At 54.2% G+C, this 24,632-nt stretch overlaps 10 protein-coding genes across 10 annotated transcripts; 7 read left to right on the top strand and 3 right to left on the bottom strand.

The window, feature by feature from the left end:
- Nucleotides 1–607: 607 nt before the first annotated feature.
- Nucleotides 608–2,040, top strand: AYO20_03205 (hypothetical protein; the record flags this gene model as incomplete). The annotated part of the gene is made up of 4 exons (XM_022641508.1): nucleotides 608–766; nucleotides 1,080–1,144; nucleotides 1,217–1,273; nucleotides 1,383–2,040. 4 exons carry the CDS (start codon nucleotides 608–610, stop codon nucleotides 2,038–2,040), a joined length of 939 nt encoding a protein of 312 aa, XP_022502368.1.
- Nucleotides 2,041–2,649: 609 nt separating this feature from the next.
- On the bottom strand, nucleotides 2,650–4,333 carry AYO20_03204 (hypothetical protein; the record flags this gene model as incomplete). Its single annotated transcript, XM_022641507.1, has 2 exons — nucleotides 2,650–4,034; nucleotides 4,132–4,333. The coding sequence occupies 2 exons, from the start codon at nucleotides 4,331–4,333 to the stop codon at nucleotides 2,650–2,652; spliced, it is 1,587 nt and encodes a 528-aa protein (XP_022502367.1).
- Nucleotides 4,334–5,229: 896 nt separating this feature from the next.
- AYO20_03203 (hypothetical protein) lies at nucleotides 5,230–7,085 on the top strand (the record flags this gene model as incomplete). The annotated part of the gene is made up of 6 exons (XM_022641506.1): nucleotides 5,230–5,430; nucleotides 5,505–5,576; nucleotides 5,680–5,855; nucleotides 5,940–6,037; nucleotides 6,100–6,774; nucleotides 6,940–7,085. The coding sequence occupies 6 exons, from the start codon at nucleotides 5,230–5,232 to the stop codon at nucleotides 7,083–7,085; spliced, it is 1,368 nt and encodes a 455-aa protein (XP_022502366.1).
- A 553-nt stretch (nucleotides 7,086–7,638) lies between these two features.
- Nucleotides 7,639–8,499, bottom strand: AYO20_03202 (hypothetical protein; the record flags this gene model as incomplete). The annotated part of the gene is made up of 1 exon (XM_022641505.1): nucleotides 7,639–8,499. The coding sequence occupies one exon, from the start codon at nucleotides 8,497–8,499 to the stop codon at nucleotides 7,639–7,641; it is 861 nt and encodes a 286-aa protein (XP_022502365.1).
- Nucleotides 8,500–9,630: 1,131 nt separating this feature from the next.
- Nucleotides 9,631–11,547, top strand: AYO20_03201 (hypothetical protein; the record flags this gene model as incomplete). The annotated part of the gene is made up of 1 exon (XM_022641504.1): nucleotides 9,631–11,547. One exon carries the CDS (start codon nucleotides 9,631–9,633, stop codon nucleotides 11,545–11,547), a length of 1,917 nt encoding a protein of 638 aa, XP_022502364.1.
- A 489-nt stretch (nucleotides 11,548–12,036) lies between these two features.
- AYO20_03200 (hypothetical protein) lies at nucleotides 12,037–12,948 on the top strand (the record flags this gene model as incomplete). The annotated part of the gene is made up of 1 exon (XM_022641503.1): nucleotides 12,037–12,948. The coding sequence occupies one exon, from the start codon at nucleotides 12,037–12,039 to the stop codon at nucleotides 12,946–12,948; it is 912 nt and encodes a 303-aa protein (XP_022502363.1).
- A 1,366-nt stretch (nucleotides 12,949–14,314) lies between these two features.
- Nucleotides 14,315–15,924, bottom strand: AYO20_03199 (hypothetical protein; the record flags this gene model as incomplete). The annotated part of the gene is made up of 10 exons (XM_022641502.1): nucleotides 14,315–14,499; nucleotides 14,574–14,760; nucleotides 14,815–14,935; nucleotides 14,992–15,085; nucleotides 15,138–15,218; nucleotides 15,273–15,294; nucleotides 15,364–15,445; nucleotides 15,525–15,573; nucleotides 15,622–15,707; nucleotides 15,779–15,924. The coding sequence occupies 10 exons, from the start codon at nucleotides 15,922–15,924 to the stop codon at nucleotides 14,315–14,317; spliced, it is 1,053 nt and encodes a 350-aa protein (XP_022502362.1).
- A 1,423-nt stretch (nucleotides 15,925–17,347) lies between these two features.
- On the top strand, nucleotides 17,348–19,968 carry AYO20_03198 (hypothetical protein; the record flags this gene model as incomplete). Its single annotated transcript, XM_022641501.1, has 5 exons — nucleotides 17,348–18,365; nucleotides 18,443–18,622; nucleotides 18,679–18,853; nucleotides 18,904–19,388; nucleotides 19,442–19,968. The coding sequence occupies 5 exons, from the start codon at nucleotides 17,348–17,350 to the stop codon at nucleotides 19,966–19,968; spliced, it is 2,385 nt and encodes a 794-aa protein (XP_022502361.1).
- Nucleotides 19,969–20,410: 442 nt separating this feature from the next.
- AYO20_03197 (hypothetical protein) lies at nucleotides 20,411–21,647 on the top strand (the record flags this gene model as incomplete). Its single annotated transcript, XM_022641500.1, has 4 exons — nucleotides 20,411–20,687; nucleotides 20,829–20,965; nucleotides 21,040–21,409; nucleotides 21,541–21,647. 4 exons carry the CDS (start codon nucleotides 20,411–20,413, stop codon nucleotides 21,645–21,647), a joined length of 891 nt encoding a protein of 296 aa, XP_022502360.1.
- Nucleotides 21,648–22,747: 1,100 nt separating this feature from the next.
- On the top strand, nucleotides 22,748–24,417 carry AYO20_03196 (hypothetical protein; the record flags this gene model as incomplete). Its single annotated transcript, XM_022641499.1, has 2 exons — nucleotides 22,748–23,447; nucleotides 23,501–24,417. The coding sequence occupies 2 exons, from the start codon at nucleotides 22,748–22,750 to the stop codon at nucleotides 24,415–24,417; spliced, it is 1,617 nt and encodes a 538-aa protein (XP_022502359.1).
- Between the last annotated feature and the right edge of the window lie 215 nt (nucleotides 24,418–24,632).

The following is a 24,632-nucleotide window of genomic DNA, read 5'->3' as shown; positions in this document are numbered from 1 at the left end:
TTTCAATCAATGTCTAGAGGTGAGTATCTAGAGTTGTCTAGGTCGGTCTAACCAAGGGCGGGGAAAGCCACCGGTTGCATTCCGCCGCCCTCGGGGTCTTTGGGATCCACCAGCATTTGTTTCCGAAACCCGTCGTTACCATGGGTAAAGAATGGCAAGTGAAATTGTCAGAAACGTGGGACTCGAACAAAAAAAACAGGCGGTGCGTTTTTGTCTCCCGATCACCCTCCACGCCCCTCCCAATACCTGGGCCATGTATTGCTGGCAGACCAGTAATACTCTGGTAGTTTTGTCTCCTTCTCTTCTCTCTCTCTCCCAGTTTCTCACCGCTGACAATCACCTGGGCGTGTATGGGCGCCGATGAGTTCTCTCTATGTCGGCTGACATCCATTTGCAACCTGTCGGCGTTTTGACTTGAGAGTGTTTCACTAGACGCAGACGCGATTCCCCGGGTTTGTGGTTGGGCGGGGTTTTTCTTCTATCAATCATCCTTGGCTCACTCATTTGGAGGTAGAGAAAGGGAGAAGGAAAGAAAGACTCGTCCGTACTTGGAAGACGGCCAAATCATTCTAAATCGTTTACAAAACTTGCCTCCTTGTCACTCGAAATGTCGGCGGTCAAGTTGACTCCAGTGCCCGTCGTGGACGGCGAGGCTACAACCGCCGCGGCACCTGTATCTGTACCTGCACCTCAAATCAAAGAGAAACAGGCCACGGTGCCGTTTCGGTATCAGTTCCTGGCAGGTGCTGTCGCTGGTGTTAGTGAGGTATGTTTGCTTTGGTTCTGCCTTTCACTTTTTTGGTCTGTCCTTCTAAAGCTCCATTTGCAGGTTCTTGTCATGTAAGCAAAAGAAATGACTTTCCCCCCTTCTGGGAGGTATGAGAAAGGTATTGACCAGAGGGACGATCCCCACGCAGGTATCCTCTGGATGTTATCAAAACGAGATTGTAAGTTCATCTTCTGGGAAGGAGAACAGGGGGGACAAAACCCTTTGGAGACCTTTGGCAGAAGGCACAAGGCTATCGTCAAGTCAGTCTGCTGACGATCCCCCTTTTTATTCCTTGGCTAGACAATTGCAGAATTCAACCTCTAGACAGTACACCGGGATGATTGACTGCGGGAGGAAGATCCTGTACCAGGAAGGGTGAGTCTCTCATCTAATGGATGGTGGCCAACTTGAATTCCCTGATCTCTGACACCCCCGAGTGACTTTTAGGATCCGGGTCTTTTACAGAGCCATTGGAGCTCCTATACTCATGGAAGCACCAAAAAGGTAAGAAGCACAACCATGTGGCTTTCGTTGCTACCTACCCCCCAAAGGGGGCCAGGCCACTCGATCCTCACGTTGTTTTCTTTATGGCTTAACGATATCTTTTTTGCAGAGCAACCAAGTTCGCCTCCAACGCCGCCTTCGGCAACTTCTACCAGAAACTCTTCGGGCAGGAGAAGATGACGCAGCCGCTGTCGATCGTGACGGGGGCCAGCGCGGGTGTCGCCGAGAGCTTTGTCATTTGCCCCTTCGAGGTGGTCAAGCTGCGGATGCAGAACCCGGCCAACGCGAGCCAGTACAAGAACGTGGTCGACTGCGTGGGCAAGCTGGCGCGGAACGAGGGACTGTCGGTGTTTTTCCAGGGGTTCGAGTGCACCATGTGGCGGTCCGTGGTGTGGAACGCCGCCTACTTTGGGTGCATCTTCCAGATCCGCGCGTTGCTGCCCAAGGCCGACACAAAGGCCGGGCAGATGACCAACGACCTGATCGCCGGCAGCCTGGGCGGTACGGCCGGCATCTTCGTCAACACCCCCTTCGACGTGGTCAAGTCGCGCATCCAGAGCGTCGCCACCTCCCCGCACCAGGTCCGCAAGTACAACTGGGCCTTTCCGGCATTAGCCACCGTCATCCGCGAGGAGGGCGTCAGCGCCCTGTACAAGGGACTCGTGCCCAAGTTGGCCCGCTTCTGTCCCGGCGGAGGGATCTTGTTGGTCACGTACACGACCGTGATTGACTTTTTGACGACCATGAACAACAAAGCGAGGTCTTGATAGCGAGCGGAGGGAGAATGGGTAGATAGAACATATTTATATCGGGTTTCACCAAATGTTGGCACTTTACAGATTATTCATTGATGCCATGCTTCATGGATATACATACCAAGTATCTCCCAGCCTCGTGCCCGTTAGTCAGCAACCCAGCAAGCCAGCCGGCCAGCCAGCCAGTCATCAGCCCCTTCGGCTTCAACCCCCGCTCAAAACCACACTTCTTGCAATGTGCGTGTCAACAGTGTCGTACACGGCATGGGACGGGTATCGTGCAATGAGTGACGGGTGACAGGCCGGAGGCATCCTGGGTCTAGAGACACCGACCAAGCATACCATGACAATCAGCAGGATTTCGCAGCGCATACTTTGTACTTTGTAAGATTCTCAACTACTTATGCTGTGCTGGGATGGTCTACGTTGGGAGTCGAGTCGGAGAATCGCTATTGCTTTTGCACACACATACAATTCAAGCCACCGTCCATCGCCAATCATGAGTTCGGTCCGGAAGTTGTATCCGCCATGACCACAGTGCTGTCTGCTCGCAGCTCACATGACAGAATTTACGTACAGACACATCGCCAGCTGTTTTATCCGCGTAGTCTGTCTACCCTGCTACTCCGACTTCTCCACCTCTGCCTCTGCCTCTTCGACATCCCGCTTCGCCACCCCCGAAGGAGACTTCTGATCGACGTGAATCACCGTCTCCTCGTCGACAAAGCCCCGCGGACCCCTCTTGGACAACTGCTTCGCGACCTTGACACAGTCGAAGATGTTGTTGGAGCGGGTGAAAATCTCGTCGATTTCTTCCAGAGAGCGCCCGTTCGTCTCGGGGAGGAGGTAGTAGACGATGGGGACCCACGAGAGGTTGAGGACCGCGTAGGGGATGAAGTAGCGCCAGTGGACATGGGTGAAGCCGATCGGGGTGACCTCGACGACGAGGAAATTGAAGAGCCACGACACGGCGGTCGAGACGCCGCAGATGGCCGCCCTCAGGTGCACGGGGGCGATCTCGCTGGCGTACAGGAAGGGGATGCCCAGGAACCCGATCGTGTAGGTGAAGTAGTAGAAGAAGAGGAAGAAGACGGCCGCGTTGATGGCGGCCTTCTCGGTCCGCGACGTCAGCCCGGCCAGGCACGACATGCACACGGTCATGCCGCAGGCACTGGTCAGCATGAGCGCGCGGCGCCCGAACCGGTCCACCGTGTAGGAGCAGACGATGCTGCCGAGGACGATGACGAACATGCTCGAGGCGGCCAGGATCTGGGCGACGGTCGCGCTGAAGCCGAGGTTCACCTCGTAGATCAGCGCGGCGTAGTACGAGACGATGTTGACCCCGGACATTTGGAGCATCATCTGCGTGAGCGCCGCGAGCACCAGGCGGTGAAAGATTCGCTCGGGCCCCATGGTGAACATGGCCGTGAGGGAAACCGACTTGGCGCGCTCGAACGAGGCCAGAATGCCCTGGATCTCGGCTTCAACCACCTCGTTGTGGTCGTCGGTGTCGTAGCGGAGATGCATGACCTCGCGGGCTTCGTCGATCCGGCCGACCTTGATCAGCCATCGCGGCGACTCTGGCAGGGTGAAGATGAACACCATGACCACGGCCGACAGGACGATCGAGGCCATAAAGGGGAACCGCCACGCGAAAGACGACGATCGCGCGTAGGACGCGCCGAAATCGACCCAGCATGCGAGCGCGAGGCCGAGGCCGCCAAAGATGCCAAACGCCGACACATGTTCCCCGCGGCTCTCTGCTTTTGCCAGTTCAGCCTGCCACACCGAGACGGTGGCGAGGATGCCCCCGGTGCCGAGTCCGACGACGATCCGCGACACGATGAACTGCGCAAACGAAAACGACGTGCCCATCAGGATCTCCCCCACGATCTGGACGCCACTCGCCAGGAAGATCGTTCGTCGACGCCCGATGACATCGCCGAAGACGGTGCAGGCCAAGGCGCCAAAAGTCCCCGTCAGGGTGTAGAGGGCCACAACGGTGCCTAAAGACTCATTTGATTTTGGTGTTTAGCATTAAAAACTAAATTTCCCCAGGTTTTCTTTTGGAGGGGAAATCTGTAACAAAGCAATCGAACGCACCCTGGATGGTGGAGTTGTGCTCCTGTTTGCCGCCTGTGGTATGCAGCGTATCCATCTGCGGGAACTGCCTATTGAACGAGTCGTTGCCCAGCACACCGCCAGCCACGGCCTGATTGTAGCCGAAGCTCATGAGCGCAAACATGGCCAGCGTCCAGACCGCAGTCCCAAGCCGCCGCCCACGAAGGCCCCAAAATCGAGCCATGGCTTTCTTGCCAGAAAAGGAAGATGATTGGTGCGCGCTTGCAAGAGGATGAGGTTACCAAGGAGACTTCTGTCCTGGCAGTGTCTGGGCGTGCTGGGTCAGCCGGGGGAAGGCGTGGTAGAGAAATGCTTAAACACCAGAAACAAGGCGCCAAGTACCGGCTCCTTGGGGCCTTTTAAATACGAAGTTTCAATTCCTCACTGCTCGGGGAATGAGTTATTGCCACGCGCTTGATTCTCCGCCAGAACCCCCGGATGGGGGAAACAACTCCCCGACGTTCACGATCTCTGAGCGCGTTGGAATTCCTGGGTGAAGATCACAAGACCTCAAAGGGTTTATGGGCCCCGGTGCCCGGCATCTCACTTGGAGGGTTGATCATGGCCCATTGACGGGGGCAAAGCGATAGCCGGAGAAGACTGAGTTGGTTCGGTGTTAAAAGGCCGATCTGGATAATATTATTAGGCGACCTGGAGACGAACCTACCTACCTAGTGATGACCTTGTCGCCAAGCGCACCCCCCATGTCCATGTACCTCGTATTACTTGTATCGTCACGATTCACCTGCCGGCCGGGGCCTCGGATGTTTGCCGGGTCGATCCCGGAGCCTGGCAGTGTAGTCAGCTGAAATCAGGCTAGCTGTTTTCGGCGTTGCGCTTGTTCCTGAATAGGAAATATGTGGGGTCCCGTATTTCTCTGTACAAGGGGGGTTTAGGTCAAGACACCTGCCCGTCAACCAGTATGGGATGGGATGTTCTCGGACGCTGCTGTCAACAGTTCTTGATTTGGCCATTTGTTCAAAAGTAAGAAAAAGTGCAAGTTGTGTTAGGCTTGAAAAAAACAAAAACACCGGGGACTCTCAAGTTTTGACGAAGAGGGCGGCTGCGGCTTAAGAAACCATGGGAATGGGACCACCGATGCCCGGTCTACGACAGGCTTTTACCCGCCACGCCTCAACGCGACTTCGTCGCCAGACAGCCAGACCATGCCTCAGCCTCAGTCGGTCGTCGTCACGTTACCTATCAAGTCAAAGTCAAGGTCAAGGGAAGGCAGGCCTGATCAATAACATCAAAGTACTTGACCTCTCGCGAGTCATTGCTGTAAGTTGGAATCCCTCTAGGCCAGGCCAGACCCTACCGATATCGAAACGTACGGCTCAAAGAAATTCCTCTAGGGTCCCTTTTGCGCGCAGATCCTGGCAGACTATGGCGCCACGGTCATCAAAGTCGAGCAGCCTCAGAAAGGAGTACGTTTCTCTCACTGTGTTTCTCTTCGACTCCGCCCGTTCCTCAGGGCGTGCGAGTGTCATCTCTACTTCACAAATCTAACCAACCTCCCCGTCTGTACAGGATGATCTCAGACACTACAAGCCCCCGGTAGAAAAGGACAACTGGGACCCCAAGTTGGGGCCAATGTCCAACTTCTTCGCGGCGTGTAACCGCAACAAACGCTCGATATGTCTCGACCTGAAAAGCCCCAAGGCGCACAAAATCCTGTTCGAACTGGCAAAGGACGCCGACGTCATGTATGAAATCCCGACGTTCACCATTCCTGTCCAATTACACCGCGAGTCTACCATGGGGTTGCTTTGACTAACAGTGATTTACAGAATCGAGAATTTCGTTCCCGGCAAGATTGACGAGCTTGGTCTGGGATATGACAAGTTGAAACAAGTCAATCCCCGGATCATCTATGCTAGTATCTCAGGTATGGCTATATCCTTGACCTCACCAACATTCTTCCCCAAGTCACTAAGCGGAGCTGTATAGGATACGGATCAAAAGGACCCTGGGCCAAACGAGCCGGCTACGACATGATTGTAGGCGCGGAGGCTGGACTCATGCACATTACAGGACCACGCGGCGGACCGCCCACCAAGCCCGGCGTCTCGATCATCGACTTGTGCACGGGGCTGTATCTGCACGGGGCCATCCTGGGAGCGTTGCTGGCGCGCCAGGAGACGGGTCTGGGCCAACGCGTGACGGTGTCGCTGTTCGAGTCGATGGTATCCCTCCTGATCAACGTGGGCATGGACTGGGTCAACTCGGGACAGGAGGCGCAGCGGTGGGGGACGGCGCACCCGAGCGTGGTGCCCTACGACGCGTGGAAGACCAAGGACTCGCACATCGTGACGGGCGCGTCGACGGAGCGCCAGTGGCGCCGGCTGTGCGACATTCTAGGTCGGCCGGATCTGGTCGACGACGAGCGGTTCAAGAACAACTCGGTCAGGGTCAAGAACAGGGAGGTCATCACGCCCATCCTGCGCGAGTGCTTCGAGAGCAGGACCACCGACGAGTGGCTCGAGCGGTTCGAGGGGAGCGGCATGCCGTACGGGGCCATCAACAACATGGAACGCGTCTTCAAGCACCCGCAGATCGAGGCTGGCGAGATGCTTCAGCCGGTCGAGTATGAAGGGTTGAAGTCGGGTGTGCTCAGACTACTCGGTCAGTTGTGTTTCCCTGGTCTCTTTCTTTACTGGGTCCTTTCCCCCTCTCGCTTCTATTCACTTCCTTCCTCCCTTTCTCTCTCCTTCCTTCTCCCCCTTTCCCTCCTCCTCCTTCTTTTCCCGACGGAGCTCTCATTCTAACCACACCTCCCCCACGAAACAGGCGCGCCCGTGAAATTCTCCGAGGCCGCCACACCCGTCAAACTCCGCCCACCGCTCCTAGGCGAACACACCTCGGAAGTCCTGAGGGAAATTGGACTTTCGGACGCGGCCATAGAAGATCTCCAGAAGACGGGTGTCACGCAATAAATAAATAAATATAGTGGCGACATCACCCCCTAGCCAGCAGGATCTACGATGCGGTAGGTTCAGCCGCATGAAGAATTCGATAGGGAAGCAGGGTTATATACAGGTACACTACACGACGGGCATATCTCGATGGATGGCTGAATGGGTGATAGTAACATGCAGCCATCATCACAAGCATTAGCAGCATTAGACGTGATCTCGGAACAGAGGGCCAGAGTACATATAGCCGAGTCTTTTGTTTTTAACTGCTCTTGGGCTAAAGCAAAGAATGGTTCATGCTATATATGGTATATGCGTATGGGAGAAGCAAAAGCTAAAAGAGCCAATAAAAACAACCGTCGCCACATGTCATGGTAACAGTTTTCTCTTTCTTTTTTTTGGTACATGATTCGAGCCCTGTTTCTCTTCACTCCCAATTCCAAGCCCCTTCCTCCCGTCAAACAACGATCCCAACGACACCAAAACTGATTGGCGCTAAAAAGTGCCAAAGTAGTCATTGATAGCAAGCAAAGAACTTTTCCAACAGAAACCCTTGTGTTGTTGTTGGCTCTTTCTACTGTGGCACGGAACCCTCGAGCGTGATGCGGTGCAGAGACCTCTTGTACCCGTGGTAATCGTTGATGGGGTTATGCTGGACGCAGCGGTTGTCCCAAAAGGCCAGCGATCCCACCTCCCACCGGAAGCGGCAGGTGAACTCGAGCCGGACCTGGTGCTGGAAGAGGTACTCGAGCAAGGGCTTGCTCTCCTCTTCGGTCCAGCCGTCAAACCGGAGCGTGTGGGCGACGTTAACGTAGAGGGCCTTGCGGCCGGTTTCCGGGTGCGTCTGGACGACCGGGTGCGAGGCCTCGAGGTCGGCGGGCTTGACGCCCGGGTTCGCCCCGTCTTCCTTGACCCGGTCCTCGCGCGTCTTGCTCACCTCGGCTTTGGCCGAGCTGCTGATGGCGCGGAGGCCATCGAGCTGTTTCTTCAGGCCGTCGCTCAGCGCCTCGTACGCGAGGTACTGGTTGGCGAAGCAGGTGTCGCCGCCGTGGGGAGGGAGCACGCGAGACACGAGCATGGTGCCCATAGGCGGGCTTTTGAGATAGGTCGTGTCAGCGTGCCACACGCCGCCAAAGTTTGTCTTTTCGTGCTCGCGCTTCAGCACCTCAGTAATCAGTGGGTAGCCAGGCAGGCCGCTGATCATGGGGTACTGCATGGGCTTGCCAAAGTAGCGGGCAAAAGCCAGGAAGGTGTCTGGCGTCAAATGTCCCTGGTCGCGGAAGAAGATGACCAAATTGTCAAGCAGGGCCTGGTGCACCGTGTCTCGGACCTTGGGATCTTCGAGGTCCTTTGCGAGGTCGACGCCTGAAATCTCTGCGCCACAGGCTCCCGCGATCTTCTTCACCTTGATTGTCGTGTCGTTGACTGTCGCCATGGTTCTTGACTGCGGACGAAGCCCGTGAGATGCTCGACGAAGCGAAGGCGTGAGGGTCAGGCAGCGAAGGAAACTCGACCCCGACGCCATGGGGATCGCGGCTGAGCTGACATGGCGACACAGCGTCGACATGGAGCTGTGTGTAAGGGTCGAATAGCAATTCATGATCGGGACGAGCTTCACAACTTCTGCGGTGCCTCAGCCCTGCAGCCTCGCGATACAGGATATGACGGTGGGGGTGGTTGTAAGATCTAATCTGATAAGGAATGAAATGTGTCTAAGGGTGTGGAACTAAAGAACGAGCCACACGGGTTGAGTAGAGTTGGGTTGGGTTGTGGTTGGTGGTTGATAGAACGGACCTTCACCAAAGGACCAGCTCAACGGACGTCCCTCTCTTTCTTTCCTTCGCTTGTATAAATCTTTGAAGCATTAATGAAATACTCCAAATACCCCAACAACCATAAAAAAAATCCCTCGCCATAAACATGAGACAAAACTCCGACCAAAAATGGCGGGATAGTCCGGACCGTCTGTATGACCTCGAGCCCCGAATCCGGGATCCACAAAAGACTGAAACTCCATGAGGCAAAGAATCCATGAGACTAGATCCCAGCTGTCACCGGGTCTCTGTCCGGAGGGGGAGAGGAAAATGCACAAACCTCAGGCGATCGAGTCAGGCAACGTCTGGTTACCTTGAATGCTCCATCACCCCATATTAATGCATTGTGGGCACAAAGCAGCACATTCTTGTTCGTTCCAAGTTCCAAAGTATGCTTTTGAACCTTGGAGCGAGGCTCGATTGATAATTCCTGGGGATGGAGGGAACCTCGGCTTCGCTCTGTGTGTCATTGGCCATGTGTATCCCTCGGCATCGTCTGATAACGTTTGGTCGTTATAAGGCAAAGGCTGTGAGACGCTGAATTGCGAGTCCGAGATCTGTCAGGTTCGAGATACGCTTACTGTCTGTTCTTTTTAAACTTTTTCGCTTCCAGGGCCACTGGGTAAAGAAGCTGGTGCTTTTTATCCCCTCCTGTTCTTCTTCCTCCAGCCCTTCCCCATACTCCCGCACTCCCATATTTCCCCCATCCCCCACCCCCGTATCCCAGATTTTTTGGTGTCCAGTTTGCAAAGATGATCGCCAAAGACGTCGACGTCGACGTCGAGGTCATCGAGGCCAAGTACGCAGAGGAAAGACAAAAGCGTCTGCGTCCTGACGGCACGGCCCAATATGTCGACGTGCTCGAGTCTGATAAGTTCAAGAACTTTGGTGTCGATCCCTGGGCCTGGGAGGGCCACGCGGCACCCACGCATCCCTTGGAAGACGGGGATCATTTTAAAGTCGTCATCCTGGGTACCGGGTTCGCCGGCATCCTTTATGGCATCCACTTCCTCCGCGCGGGCTTCAAGCTGAGCGACCTGTTGTTTGTCGACCGCGCCGGTGGCTTCGGCGGCACTTGGTACTGGAACCGATACCCAGGCATCATGTGCGATGTCGAGAGTTATATCTATCTCCCTCTGCTCGAGGAGACCGGTTATATGCCAAAACACAAGTACTCGTATGGGTACGAGATCCGAAATTACGCCAACCAGCTAGCCTCAAAGTACAACCTGGGCGAGAGCGCCTCGTTCAACACCGAGATGGACTCGGCCAGCTGGGACGAGCATGAAAAGAGCTGGAGCTTTGAGCTCCGTCAGAAAACCCCCGACGGCAACGCGCGCAGAGTCCATGTTCGTTCCGATTTCTTTGTGTTGGCCCCGGGCCTTTTCACCCATCCTAAACTGCCAGGTATCCCCGGCATTGAGGATTTCAAGGGTCATTGCTTCCACACCTCTCGATGGGACTATGCCTACACGGGCGGCTCCCCGACCGACTGGACTCTCGATAAGTTGCAAGATAAGCGAGTGGCCATCATTGGGACCGGCGCAACGGCCATCCAGGCCATCCCCCAGCTTTCCAACTGGGCTAAGCAGCTTTACGTCGTTCAGCGAACCCCGGCTGGCGTCGATGTTCGCGGCCAACAACCCACCGACCCGGAGGTCTGGAAACGAGAGATCGGAAATAAGCCCGGGTGGCAAGAGGAGAGAATCAGAAACTTCCTCGAGTGCATGAGCGACCCGTATGAACCTCCGAGCGTCGACATGGTGGACGACGCCTGGTCCCACTTCATCTCTGGCGCCGTTTTGACCGGCGGCCCTCGCGCAAAGGGGCTGACCATGGAAAACCTCCCAGAATTTCTCAAGAGGTATCGCTCCATGGACTTGGAGCGCCAGGAAAAGGTTCGGGAGCGAGTGGACAAGGTAGTCCAGGACCCCGAGATCGCAAAGAGCCTCAAGGCCTGGTACGCCAGCTGGTGCAAGCGGCCTTGCTTCCACGATGACTATCTCCCCACCTTCAACAAACCCAACGTCCGGCTACTCGACACCCAGGGGGCAGGCTTGACCAAGATCACCAACGACGGCATCATCGTCAACGGTGAAAAGATCGAGGTCGACGTCATCATCTTCAGCACAGGATTCGAGGTCGAGGGTGCCAACTCTCCCGCGGCGCAGGCAGGCATCCCTGTCACGGGACGTAATGGACTCTCCTTGAACGAGAAATGGGACCGTGGCGTGGGCACCCTGCACGGCATAACCACTCGGGAATTCCCCAACTTCTTCTTCACCGGGACCAGCCAGACTCTGACGTCGCCCAACTTCATGGTCGCCCTAGACTACCTGGCCAAACACTCCGTCTACATCATCTCCACCGTGGTCAAGAAGGCCGAGCAAGAAGGCAAGTCCAAGGCTGTGGTGGAACCCGCTCTAGACGCAGAAGAGGCCTGGGCCGCTGCGATTGCCAAAGGTGCCATCTCTGGTGCCGCAATGGCTGGTTGTACTCCCAGTTACTACAACCGGGAATGCGAATTGGAGAGCATCACGGCCCCCGAGGAGTTGGCCAAGATGATGAGGAAAGGCATCTGGTCTGGTGGACCTTTGGATTTCATAGATTTCGCCAATGCCTGGGAGAAGGACGGTAAACTGGAAGGACTTGAGGTCTCTACCTTTTAGAATAGACCGCCGAGGAGCTTGTGTCGATGCCCAGGAAGGGAGTTCTGATGAATTCATGCTCTTTGTCGCCTTTGCACAGAATTAGAGAGACTTGCTTTATGAACCTCAAAGTTGAGGGTGGAGCTTTTCCCCCATAGCTGCGTATCGATCACTCCCTCGTGGATCGTCTCTCCTGTACAATGTCGATGAATCCGTCGGAAGCGGAATTCTGCTTGCCGCGGCATATCTAAACATCGTCATATTGTATCGTAAAACATGCTCTGCCAGTGAAATGCCGTTAAGATGTGCATAATGTGCCTCGGGTAAGGGCAGACCGTGAAGCCGCGCGACGACAGTGAACTCTATAGCGAGTATAAAGTCGTGTTGGCCCCCCAGCTGTACCTTTCCCTCTTGGCCACCTGCTGCACAACATCCCACACGCTTGCTCTCCCCAAGTGCTGATTATCGTTTTCACATAGACAGACTCGATCATCGTCCCAGTCCGCCAAAATGCCGTCCAAGGAATCCGAGGCGCTTGCCGAATTCTACAAGTCGTTGACGTCGACAATGGCGGCGAACCCGACCCTCCCCTTGGATATACTTCGGATCATCACAGAAGACTGTCATCAGCTCGCATCCGAGCCCACGGACGTCACCTATGAGGAAGCACAGTGTGCCGGAACCGTGCGTCCTGCGATCTGGTGTCGACCCCTTGGTGCCTCGACAAAACATGTGACGCTGTTTTTCCACGGTGGTGGCTTTTTCAGTGGTTCGCCAAATGCGTACCGGAAGCTCGGGGGCCACATTGCAAAGGCCTTTGGCACACAGGTCCTCGTGACGGACTATCGAAGGGCTCCCGAGGCGACGTTTCCCAGCCAGATCGAGGACAGCGTGGCCACTTACGACTGGCTCCTGCAACAAGGCTTTGCTCCCGAGCAGATCATCATTTCAGGAGACTCTGCTGGGGGTAATCTCGCACTGACCACCACACTCAAGATCCTGGAACTGCAGAGGCCACGACCAGGCGGTGTAGTGGCTTTCTCGCCTTGGGTGGATATTGAATGCAAGGGCAAGACCATGGACACCAACAAAGAGAAGGACTTTCTTGCCAATCGCGAATCGCTGGGCCAAGGCAGTCTGTTGTGGCTGGCAGGCCAATCTCCTCAAAACCCTTTGGCCAACCCGTTTTATGCCGACTTGTCCGGTTATCCGCCCTTGTACCTCGTTGCCGGCGGACATGAGACGCTGTTGAGCGATACCGAAGATTTGGCAGAAAAGGCCAAAAAGGCTGGTGTGGACGTGGAGAAAGAGGTCGCGGAGGGCATGCAACATGTTCATATATTCATGGCTGGCAGAGCTCCTGAAGCGGATGACACTCTTCAAAAGGCCAGCAAATGGGTTCAATCCAAGCTGAAGCTGTGAGTGTCAAGGATTGAAGCCACCAGATGATCATGGGATTTCGATGTCTAAAGGGTGCTTGATTTCTGGGTAAGAGCTTTTGTCCAGAGCAACAGCCGCGCCCATGATATCAATCTTGTTTGAGATCCCTACCCCAGAAGCTGGAATCATTGGCCTGATAAAGGTGTCAAGCCACGGTCAGTGGACAAGTGACAGTCGACGAGACGCTATAGCATCCGTTCAAGGGACATCTTGCTGTTGCAGTAGTCATGGTGGTTGTGACAGAGATCTCCAGGCATTATTCCAATACCAGTATTTACCCAGTATTGTCATTACACCTGCGCGTAATTTGTTCTTCGCTTTTTGAAATTCTGCGCCTTTCCATTCATCCCCTTTTTCTTTATTCCGTAATATCGCTGGTGCATGTTAAGGTTATAATAGTACCACCTCGTCCTCGCCGTCCCTCGTGCTGCAAACCCTGGTTCAGGTTTTCGTCCCCTCGACGTATTGGTCGAGACCCGGCTCGGCTGCACGGCTCGGGTCAATGAATATGTAAGGAGAACAGGTTGAGGCTCGTTGCCCAGGTAGGTACTTTCCAGGTCGTAGTGCTTAACGAAGAAAGGGAGGATGAGGAAGGCGAAAGGGGTTCGTGGAGGCTTTTGAGGTGTGAGGAGGTAAATGACGATGTTCTGCTGTAGCTGGGAGGATGACTTTGCGACAATGTCTCAACTCGATCGAGTCCGTTGATGTAATGCCAACCTTTGAGCCTGCGGACGCGGAATGTCGCTTGGTAAATAGATATAGGCGCGTGGCCGTGACTAAGAAATAGTCGAGGCTCTTCACATTGATATCCAAGTCTTGGCGCTCTCAGATATACCAGACTTCAGCCTCGCGCCATACTTTCCCTCCTCTGAGTGTTGTGATAATTGAGACTCGCACAATCCAGCCCTGACACATACACAAATAAAGAAGGCCTTGTTCAAAAACAAAAACACTCTCGCACTCAAGTTGAACCCCTGACCAAAATGCCAAAAACTCATCACAGAACAGCTCAACCTGCTGGTCTGTGATAAGGAAAACTCGCCCTTTTGCAGGGTTGGTTTTTCTCGCCCGGTTTTACTACGAATTTTATACTACAATGGTTGATGTCGTCGGATCGATCGAGGGAGGGAGGAGGATTCGAGTCGGGGTCCTGATGCCTGCTAACCCGGAGTTAGGTTTGACCTGACAGGACCCAGATTGTGGTGGAATCGGGACTCGAACTCGGTACTCGCCCTTGTTGTGCTAAGGGGGTCTTTGCGTGCCAGAATTTGGAAAGAGAAAACATATATACTAGTGATTTTAATTTTGTACTGGTACCTCTGTGATTGACTCCACTTGGCGCTCTGCTTCACTCAGGGAGTCTCAGTACGACTCTCCCTTCAATCTCAAATCTCTCAAGCTTCCCCATGATGTTGTTGATCTGGTCGAACTCAAGAACAGAGATCTCGGGCTTAACATCTCCCCTGACAGCCATCTCAAGCAGCTCATCCATCTCCTGCGCAGTCCCGACTGAAGATCCTACTATATTGAGACCTGCGAGGAGTGTCAGACACCTGTGTCGAATCCAATGACTTTCGGCCACAGGGAATGGGCAGGCAAGGACTTACTTCTGACACACATCATGAACGGCGAGATCGGAAGTCCTAACCCAGACTTGGGCAAACCGATGCACACCAGGGTTCCAAGATTTCGAAGTAGCTTCAGTGCTTGATCATACGCAGCGTCGCTTCCGACCGGCACGATGGCGGCATGAGCCCCGTATCCGTTGGTTAGGCGTTTCACCTCCTCTTCAATCTGTCAATTCGGATGAGTAACTGTCTTCAATGCTCACGGAGAAAGGGCACAGACGGAATCTGTCCTGAAGTCGAGGAAAACAGTTGCTCCGAGCTTCGTGCACAGTTCCCTCTTGGACTCCCCAGCGTCGATGGCAATCACTTTGTATCCGCGTTTGGCGGCTATCTGGACACCGCTGCAGGATGTTACTTGTGGTGGCCACATCATGCTATGGGACAAGGGAGGACTTACATATGCCCTAGTCCTCCTCCTGCACCCGGAATGAGAACCCAGTCTCCCGGACGCAGCCTTGCTTTTGCCACCGCCGAATACATGGTCAAGCCGGCTATTTCATCACAACTCAGACAAGAATATTGGAGTCAGCTGTTGAGACATACCGCAAAGCAAAGGAGCAGCAATCTCAGACTTCAGTCCCGACGGTATCCTGGTGGCATGCTTGACAGGGGTAACGATGTACTCTTTCCAGAAGTCAGTCGGGAAATCCCCCAGAAGAAGTATTGGGCGAAGCTTACGTTGAAAGGTGCCTCTTGTGTTCTAGAGACAAACTCAAATCAGCTCCATCCGAACAGTCAGGTGGGATGTAGTTTCCATGAAAGGACTCACTCGTCCCGCGTTGATCTGGTTGGGACAGGCGGTGGGATTGATGGCACATATCTCGCACGTATCGCATGTGCTGTACAGCCATCTGTGCACGGAGTAATTGCTCCAGTATCAGCCATAGTCCAACACACCTCCACGTGTAAAAGGGGTGGAAGGTGACTGACTTGATCCCGAGCCTGGCATTCATCAGCTCCCCGGGGACATTGGGTCCAACTGCAACTTGTCAACCTCGATAATCAAAACACACAGCAAGGCACTTACGAGCCACCACATGCCCTACACCTTCGTGGCCCGCGATGTCGGTACTCATGGGCGTTTCACCATAGATGCTGTGTACATCTGAATGGCTTTGCAAAAGAAAAGCATCAGTCTTCTGCAAGACTGCGGTTCGCAGTAGCAACACAGTGAAATTGCTCACCAGAAGCCGGTATATTCCAGTTTCACGAGCACCTCGCCTTCTTTAGGGGATGGCACCTCAATATCATTCCTGAGTTGAAGCCGCGCGCCAGGCTGGGGCTTCTCGAGCCATGCGGCGATCTGCGTCGTTGGTATTGTCGGTGCCATACTCAGTCCCGCAATTCCTCCTCTTTCTCTGTTTCTCTCGTCTCTGTGTACAGATGCAACGACGCAGAGGGATAGATTCCAGAAATGCGCATCGAATGATAGCAATCAACCCTCTCTGTGAGCAACTACCTTGTCATGAGCGGGCGTCGACAAGGTCCATCATGGCTGCTTACTGTGCTCGGAGCTTACTCGCTGTCCCTCAGCCTTGTTCGTTTTGTTGGTGGCCCTTTGTGGGGTTTGTGGGGAAGCAAAATGGGTGGCAGCAATTGAACGATGTCCGATTGTTACCCGTAACCACTGTCGTTGTGCCCTGTCCGAATTGAATCTCCAGGTTCGCGTGGTGTCTAGACGTTGACGGGGAATTCAGCTGCTTGTTTGGATCTGCAGCCATGCATGGGTGTTTGAAGACACGATATTTCTGCAGTGGGAAGTGAGGGGACAGGCACAGTGGAGGGCAGCGGAGAAGAGAGTCGATTGGAGCAAGAACGGTTGTCATTTGAAATCTCGCCATGGATTCTGTGATTTCTGGGCTTGTAAGTCGAGTCTGACATCGTCATTTGAACTCTGCCCTGCTGTACCTTCCCCTGAAGGAGCCGCATCCCACTGTGCCCCCCATTTCCCTTAGCTCGCTCGTCCTTGCAGGTCACAGTCTTACAGCATCCAGAAGGTGCACACCAAGGGGAATTCCTATCTATTCGTCTATTTGTGCTACAACAAACAGACACCAACGAACAGCTAATGACAATCATGATTATTATCGTCGGGGGAAAGCGAAGTTTGCCAAATCAGCCAGGTGCAATGCCATTGCGACTGCGCCGTCTGGTATCCACGATAAATTTAACGTGGAAAGGGATTGTTCAGATATTTGGGACGTAGTGGCAGAGCATAGATGATCGTGACACACATGTCGGTGAGAGACGACGTTAGGATGCTGCACGCAGAGAAAAGGGAATTCAATCTGTCAGACAAGTACTAAATGGAGGTTTTTGGGTTGCATTTGGAGTGGTCGGACGTGTCAGACAGCAACATTTACCCCTCGTCTGCTCCGGGTATAAATCGGAGTCATAGACTTGGCATCAATGAAGCTTGTCACAATTGAAGTCCAGAGACCGGATGATGGCGGTCATTCAATCAACACACGGGAATGGTTTCTTGCGAATATTCTTTGGACTGAGTGAAAGGGTACAGGGCTGCGTACTACACCTGTGGCCCACCGAAAGGCAGATGTAAGCAATCGGATCGGGCGCAGCCTCGTTATCAATCCCCACAAACATACAAAAGAGAGCTTCTTCCCCGATATACCCCTTCTGTTCACCCATCCTGCACCCCAGATATGGTTTTGCCTCTGGTGACAGTCCTGAGACACACGTGACGAGTCATACCACGGTGCCTCGACGAAGGAATACCACGATAGGCGGACGCGATGTCGGATGCCCAAGTCCGGAAGGGCTCCCAAAGCGAACTACAGGATCAGGACCAAACGACACCACCGCCGTCGTACAAACGCCGGCGCATAGCGCTAGCTTGCACATCCTGCAGGAATCGCAAGTCACGTTGCAATGGAGCTAGGCCCTCTTGCAGCCTCTGCGTTGAGCTCGGGTTCGAGTGTATCTACCAACAGCCCGCCGCAGGTAATGTCAGGCCTCCTCAGTTACAGCCAGGCTATGACGAGAGACTGCGGGCTATCGAGGACACGCTCAGGCTGCTCGTCAACCGAAATCATTCTTCGTCGGACGCTTCTGAGCAACTAAACCCTCCAAGCCATCAGCAACACCGGCCGAGTCAAGAAACCAGCACTACAACTCAAGAGCCGCGACAGGTGCCAAATGACGATGAAGACGTTGCTATCCTCGACGAAGATGACTCCATCCAACAGAATGCCGAGGACTCTGTGGATGGCATGGCCGCCATCACCGATCCGGAAGAGACGGAATCAAGGTTCTTTGGACCCTCGTCGAACATAGCACTGCTCCGCCATATATCGGACGCAACTTCAGCTACATTGAAGGCAATGGGGCAGTCTCGACACTCGGAGAGTGGACTTAATCAGCCCATCGTCTCCCGGGTGGCCTCGCCAGTTACTACGACTCTCTCAGAGACCAGCCCTATCGCTAAACACCACATAAACATTCGGTCGCTCCCTCCAGAAGCACGCGCACTGCACCTTATCAGGCTCTTCTTCTCCGATACCGGGATGCTTTTTCCCTACATTCACGAGCAGGACATTCTTCGTACATACTCTGCTGCTCGGCGCAACCGCTTTAGCGCGGTGAGCCGTTCGTGGTTATGCCTTGTCAACGCCATATTTGCATTCGCAACATATATCAGCGCTAAACCCGACCAGTCGGCTGAAAAGAATGCCGCCGAGTCGGAGATCTTTATAGAAAGGGCACAGGCTTTATCGGGTGAGATTGAGATGAAGTCCGCCAGTTTAGAGACCGGTAAGTGTTTGTTGAGACGAATTTTCTGCGGTTGTCGATGCAAATTGCTCGCGCTGGATATAATCACTAATTGGCAGCAGTCCAATGCTTGCTCTTGATGGCACAGTATCGTCAAGGCACTCAGCGATCTGATCAGGCCTGGAATTTGCATGGTCTCGCAGTCCGTGCAGCGATCCAATTGGGGTTGCACTCGCAGACCGCTTCCTCGGGATTGAACTTGGTTGAAGCCGAGATACGCAAGCGGACGTGGTTTGGCTGTATGATCTTGGACAGGTAAGCGTACTGACAATTGATAAGAAACAACATCTCACAGGCCCTAGGACGCTAAGCATGACTTTTGGCCGCCCTTGCATGATGCCTAACTCTATAGTAAAAGTAGACCTCCCGTTGAACCAGAATCTGGAGCGGCTGTCGATGCTGGGACATTCTGCGACTTCGATGAGCAGCTTGGATCCGCCAGACACAGTTTGCCTTTTCACGGCAACAATGTGAGGTTCTCTTTGGGCCATACCATGCTGTAGTGATTGACGATTTGCAGACAACTATACTATATTTTGGGAGACATAATATCCGAGCTCTATGGGGGTAACGTGGACATCGACCCGGGGCTTACCGTTCCAACAATGCTGGAAAGAACGGTCGTTCTCGAACAGAAAATGGCAGCTTGGAAGCATAACCTGTTCCCTCAGCTGCAACGGCGGCCGTGGGATACACTCGATCCCGACACCGTCTCCCTCTCCGCTTGGGATCCGGTCTTTGACAGACTGAGCGTCATCATCACGCTCAGATATCTCAACACGCGGATCCTCCTGCACAGACCTATCTTGAGTGCCTTTTTACGTCAAAGGGCACGAGTGAAGGTATCTGGGGAACCAGTCGAGCAGGAAGATCCCTTTTTCAACGATCTCGGAGAACGAAGCGTCAAGATCTGTCAGCAAGCGGCCTTGGAGATCGTCGAGATTGTCCACAAGACGAGTAAGCCGCCCGCCTTGTTGGGGGCGTGGTGGTTCACTGCCTACTACAGTATGCGCCCTTATCTGGTCACTGGGTGCCTAGTGCTAACCATATCTACGCAGCATTCAACGCGGCTCTGGTAATATTCAGTTGCATTTTGCTAGAAATCGCTCCGTCGAGGTTGCACTCTGTGAACAGCCCGTCCATAGCCACCAGCGACTCGTTGGACTCGGCCAAGATCGTCGAGATGATCACGCGGCTCCGACGGGCCATGGAGACGCTGAAGCGGTTCGGCGAAGGCACCAAAACGGCAAAGAGAATCAGGAAGACATTGTTGAAGCTCGTGCAGATATGCATGACACTGGTGCAGTTCAATGCCGAGCATGGTCCAACCATCTTGTCAGCCTTGTCCTCTGGACAGCAAAGCGAGGCCGCCCAGCTCAGTAGCCAGAACAGCGTCTCGTTGCAGCCTCAGGGGGCGATTGATGGGGGCATTGCAACGAACGGCCTGCTGCCGACTCTGGGTCAAGACGACCCTTTTGCGGCGTTTGACATGACCATGCACCAGTATTGGACGGACAACAGTCTCGATCTGTTCGCGGACCTGGTCGGTGTTGAGCCGGGGTTGACTGCTATGATGGCTGGCTAAGAGAGAGGGCATTCTCAGCCTAGAAACTGGGAGCAGAGGAGGTTGCACTAGACTGAACAATTTCCCATGTCTCTGTCGAGCAAAATCTCCAAGTACATTGACTGCTCAGAGTATACAAAATTGTACATACAGCGAGCCTCGCACTCGCACTTGTGACCGATTGACCCCGTCTCATTATCGTCCCTTTTGCTGGTCACAACTCACCAAGTCAGCTTGGGATTTTTGCCTTGGGCACGCCATTCCGTTCTTTCCCCGTCCCTCCCTCTTCCCTCCACTTTGTCTCCATCCCAAACTTGAACCCCACATGTCCGTCTCGCTGGGTAATATCATAACGACCATTAACCTCGACTTATGTACCATTCATCCATCCATCTATATATCCGTGCCCGTGACAAAAAAAGCAAAAACAACAACTTCGACGCCCAAGGAATCCGCCCCCACGATGAAAGTGCCCTGGACGAGACTGATCCGGTTCGTCGCGACCGACGGCCGAGTCCTGCGCGGCGAACCGATCCTGCCCAGCGAGGACTTCGACCTGGGCAACGTCACCGAGGCGGACCAGTTGAAGGCCAAGGTCATCGCGGGCGACGACATCTTCGACACGACCGGCAAGACCAAGGTGACGGACGAGGTGGTCACGGTGAAGAAACTCCTCGGGCCGCTGGCGCGCGAGGAGGTGCCGATCCTGAGATGTGTCGGGCTGAATTATGCAAAGCACAGTACGTTTATCATGATAAGTCTCTTCCCAATCACCGTGGGCTGTCGATTATGCCACTCGGGCGACAACAGTGGAGGCGGTCTAATGCCACGGAAACGAGGCGGTTGGAAGTGATTGTTGACTGTGAGCGCCATGTATATAGTCAAGGAAGCTGGACGCCAACCTCCGCCGTTTCCCTTTATTTTCTTCAAGCCGAACACGACAGTCCAGGATCACGATGCTCCGGTGGTAATACCCAAGCTCGCCCAGGATGACCAGGCAGACTACGAGGGAGAGCTGGTAAGATTCAATCCCCTCGTTTAACACTTGGTTTTGTCTGAGAGATCATCGCTTAACCATGCATGCATATCCAGTGTATCGTCATCGGCCGCGACGCAAAGGACGTCCCCCGCGACCAAGCCCTGGACTACGTGGGCGGGTACACGGCCGGCAACGACGTGTCGTCGCGGAAACTCCAACGAGACCCGGAGCTGGCGGGCAGGGTGCCCCAATGGGGATTCTCCAAGGGGTTCGACACCTTTGCGCCGCTGGGACCGTGTCTCGTGGCGCCCGACCTCATCGGGAACCCGGCGGGCCTGCACCTGAAGACCATCGTCGACGGCGAAACGCGGCAGAGCGAGGGCGTGTCGGATCTGCTCTTTGATTGTCCGTACATCATCTCGTATCTGAGTCAGGGGACGACCCTGCAGAAGGGGAGTGTCATTATGACGGGGACTCCAGGAGGTGAGTCGATTAGATCTTGTGTCGCACTGGCCCCGTCTTATCGGTTCCCCTTTCTTACCTATAAGCCAAACATACCTTTCTCTTTTTTGAGACGTCACAAATACTGACCTAGATCTAACGTGGTCGTACAGGAGTCGGCTCCGGCTTGAAACCGCCAAAATACCTCGTCCCGGGAACGAAGATGGAAGTGCAAATCTCCAAGATCGGGACGCTGCGAAACACGGTCGAGTTCGCCTGAGTGTGTATCCATCCCACTGCTGCCCACGTCGCCGGTGTGTTCTTGCATTCAGCAAAGGTAGACTTTTGAAATTGGGACAAAGGGGAGGGGACAAGCAAAGCGATTAGAACAATCATGCATAGAATTTCAGAGGTCTGCCAGACAGTATTTGCCTGTTGGGCCAGCCAAGCCAGCATTGGAGAATCCCGACGTTATGGATAAGCGTCTCCTTACTTTGTATTCGCTTCATCCATCACCTTCATGGTCTTCCCGCCCTCCAGGCGGACTCGTAGCGCGTTCTTCGTCTCCTTCGCTGCTGACTCCCACATCGCCCATCGTGGTCTCATCTAGACCCAGCACTATCTAAGTAATGGCTAGGATGAAACATCTCGCCTTGAAATTGTAGGTTAGACGATATATGAGTTTGATGCATGGGAGCTCATAATTTGGTTGGGCCCAAATATGAAGTCAAGTCAAGGTTGTAGGGTGCGGTCCCATCCCATCTTCCCCCTCGACTTTTCACTTTCACCTACCAATTTCGTGATCTGGTACGGTACAGCCTCGAAACCCCCAGCATTTATACCGATCTCTCACTGGATTCGACCAAATGGATCGTCCTGACCTACCTCGGCGACACACGAACCCATCGTGACGTTCAGAACCAGAACGTCAAAGGATCACCAAGTGGCATCCTTAAGACACCTTCGACCTATGATGTCAAGAACATGCTAAAGAGCACAAAAGGAGGACTGCGAGCAAAAGGAAAAACATGGGGAAACCAGACCAAGCCCGGCCTTCCAATCAGTCTTTCTCCTGCTACTAGTTCTCTACTCCATCCGCCATGAATTTGACGTCACACGACAGATGCTTGCGGTGCTTGGTGCGAAGATCGCCGTTGGGCAAAAACGTACAAAGAGGGAAAATGCTCACGCGACACCCTCGCAGCGAAACACCCGCAGTCAGAAATTTCTAGCATTGAGCAAGATGTTTTGATCGTGCATACGTTGATTAAGCAAGCTCTGGACATAATTGTCGTCTTCTATTCAATGCTGCTCATCCACTGCTCTGACGTGTCTGGTTTATGACATTCTTTTCCAAACAAGTCCCAATGAGACCATCCAATGTGGTCCTTAGTGCAATACCGACGCATTGGCCAGCAGGTCGAGCACGAATGGCAGAATAATGGAGGAAAGCAGGGCCACACCAATAAGCAGAGTGCTTTTCAAGATCTCGAGGCTGTATCTGCACAAAGAGCTCTGAAGAGACTCAATGGTGTCAACGAAGAGCAATCCTCTGAAGCACGCACAGAACCAGACAACGGCAACACCAGGGCAAATGGCAAGATCGAGGTCGACACCACAGACGACAGTGATCCCCTCGACCCCCACAACTGGCCGCTCCTCGCCAGGTGCAAGAACATCGCCATCCTGAGCCTCCTCATATTCTCCCAAGGGTGGGCCAGCGCCGCAGACTCGATGGCAAACTCGCGAATGAGCCAAGACTACGGCGTGAGCAAGGTCGCAGCCAACCTCTCCCAGGCGCTGTACCTCTTGGGGATCGGATCTGGGTGCCTCTTCTGCGGCCCGCTGTCCGAGACCGTGGGCAGGAACCCGACGTACCTCGCCGCGACTTTTTGTTATCTGTGTTTTGTTCTCGGGACGGCGTTGACGTCAAATCTTGGGGGAAGGATCGTTTGTCGATATTTTGTCGGTCTCTTTGCCAGTGCCACTTTGGGAATCAACGGCGCCAGCGTCAGTGATCAGTTTCGCCCCGTCAAGAGGACATTTGCCTTCCCCGTCATCGCGTGGGCAAATGTTGCCAGTAAGAAGCCTTTACTTGCTCTTTTAGCTCGACTGCTAACTCGGATGCACCAGCTCCCATGCTCGCGCCCGTCGCGGGAGGATGGCTGGTCCAAGACCGCAACCTCAGTTGGCACTGGACCGACTGGGTGACACTGATCATTTCCAGCTTCGCCTTTGTCGTTGCATTCCTCTTCCTGCCCGAGACATACCTCCCGGTCCTGCTGGACTGGAAAGCGCGACATCTCCGCCGTGTGTCCGGCTCACCCATGTACGTGTCCAGACACGCCGAGAGAGCATCCCTGCTCAAGCGGCTACGCGAGACCCTGCCCATGACGGTGGTCTATTTCTCGAGCGAGCCCGTCGTGGCGGTGCTAGGCGGATACCTGATCCTCGTGTACATCCTCATGTTCAGCTTCCTGTCCGGCTTCGACTACATCTTCAAGGAGACATACGGTCTATCCGACGGACTGACGGGGTCGTGCTTCGCCTCCATCGCCGCGGGATCCAGCTTCTTCACGCTGTCGGCGCCGGGGCTCTTCCACCTCTCACGCGTGCACACGCACTACGTGCCCCAAGCGCGGATCACGCCCGAGTACCGGCTGTGGCCGGCGATCGTGACGGCGCCGCTGATGCCCGCCTCGCTGTTCTGGCTCGGCTGGACCAATTACGCCAGCGTGTCGGTGTGGTCGGGCCTCGCGGCCTGTTTCTGCTTCGGCGTCGTCGCCACCGCCCTCTACGTCGCCACCTACGAGTACATCGTCGACAGCTACACCAAACACAGCGCCGTCGCGCTCGCCAGCATCACCATGGCGCGTTACCTCGTCGCGGGCTCCATGGTCATCGCCGCCCGCCCCATGTACACGGGGATCGGGGTTCACTGGACCATGACCCTGCTCGGGTGCATTGGTCTGCTCCTCGCGCCGGCACCGCTGGTCTTTCGATGGTACGGGGAGAAGTTGCGGGCGAAGAGCGCCTACGCGGAATCATGATATGCTGTTTGTGTAGTAAATAGAATTTCTTGCTTTTCGTCTTTTTTTCCAATGATATTCTTTTATTCGTCATGATCTTTTTGGTTTTTTTTTTTTTTTTTTTTTTTTTTTTTTTTTTTGTGTGTGGATAAAATGGGTGGTCTTTTTTTTTGTGTGGGGTTTAGTGTATGTGGTCAGAATAGTGAGGATTTTTCTTTTCTCTCTCTTCTCACTTT

This window comes from Fonsecaea nubica (genome assembly GCF_001646965.1).
Source record: "Fonsecaea nubica strain CBS 269.64 chromosome Unknown Scaff15, whole genome shotgun sequence".
Lineage (NCBI taxonomy): Eukaryota > Fungi > Ascomycota > Eurotiomycetes > Chaetothyriales > Herpotrichiellaceae > Fonsecaea > Fonsecaea nubica.
Note: the sequence above shows the minus strand (reverse complement) of the source record. Positions and strands in the feature narration are given on the sequence as shown.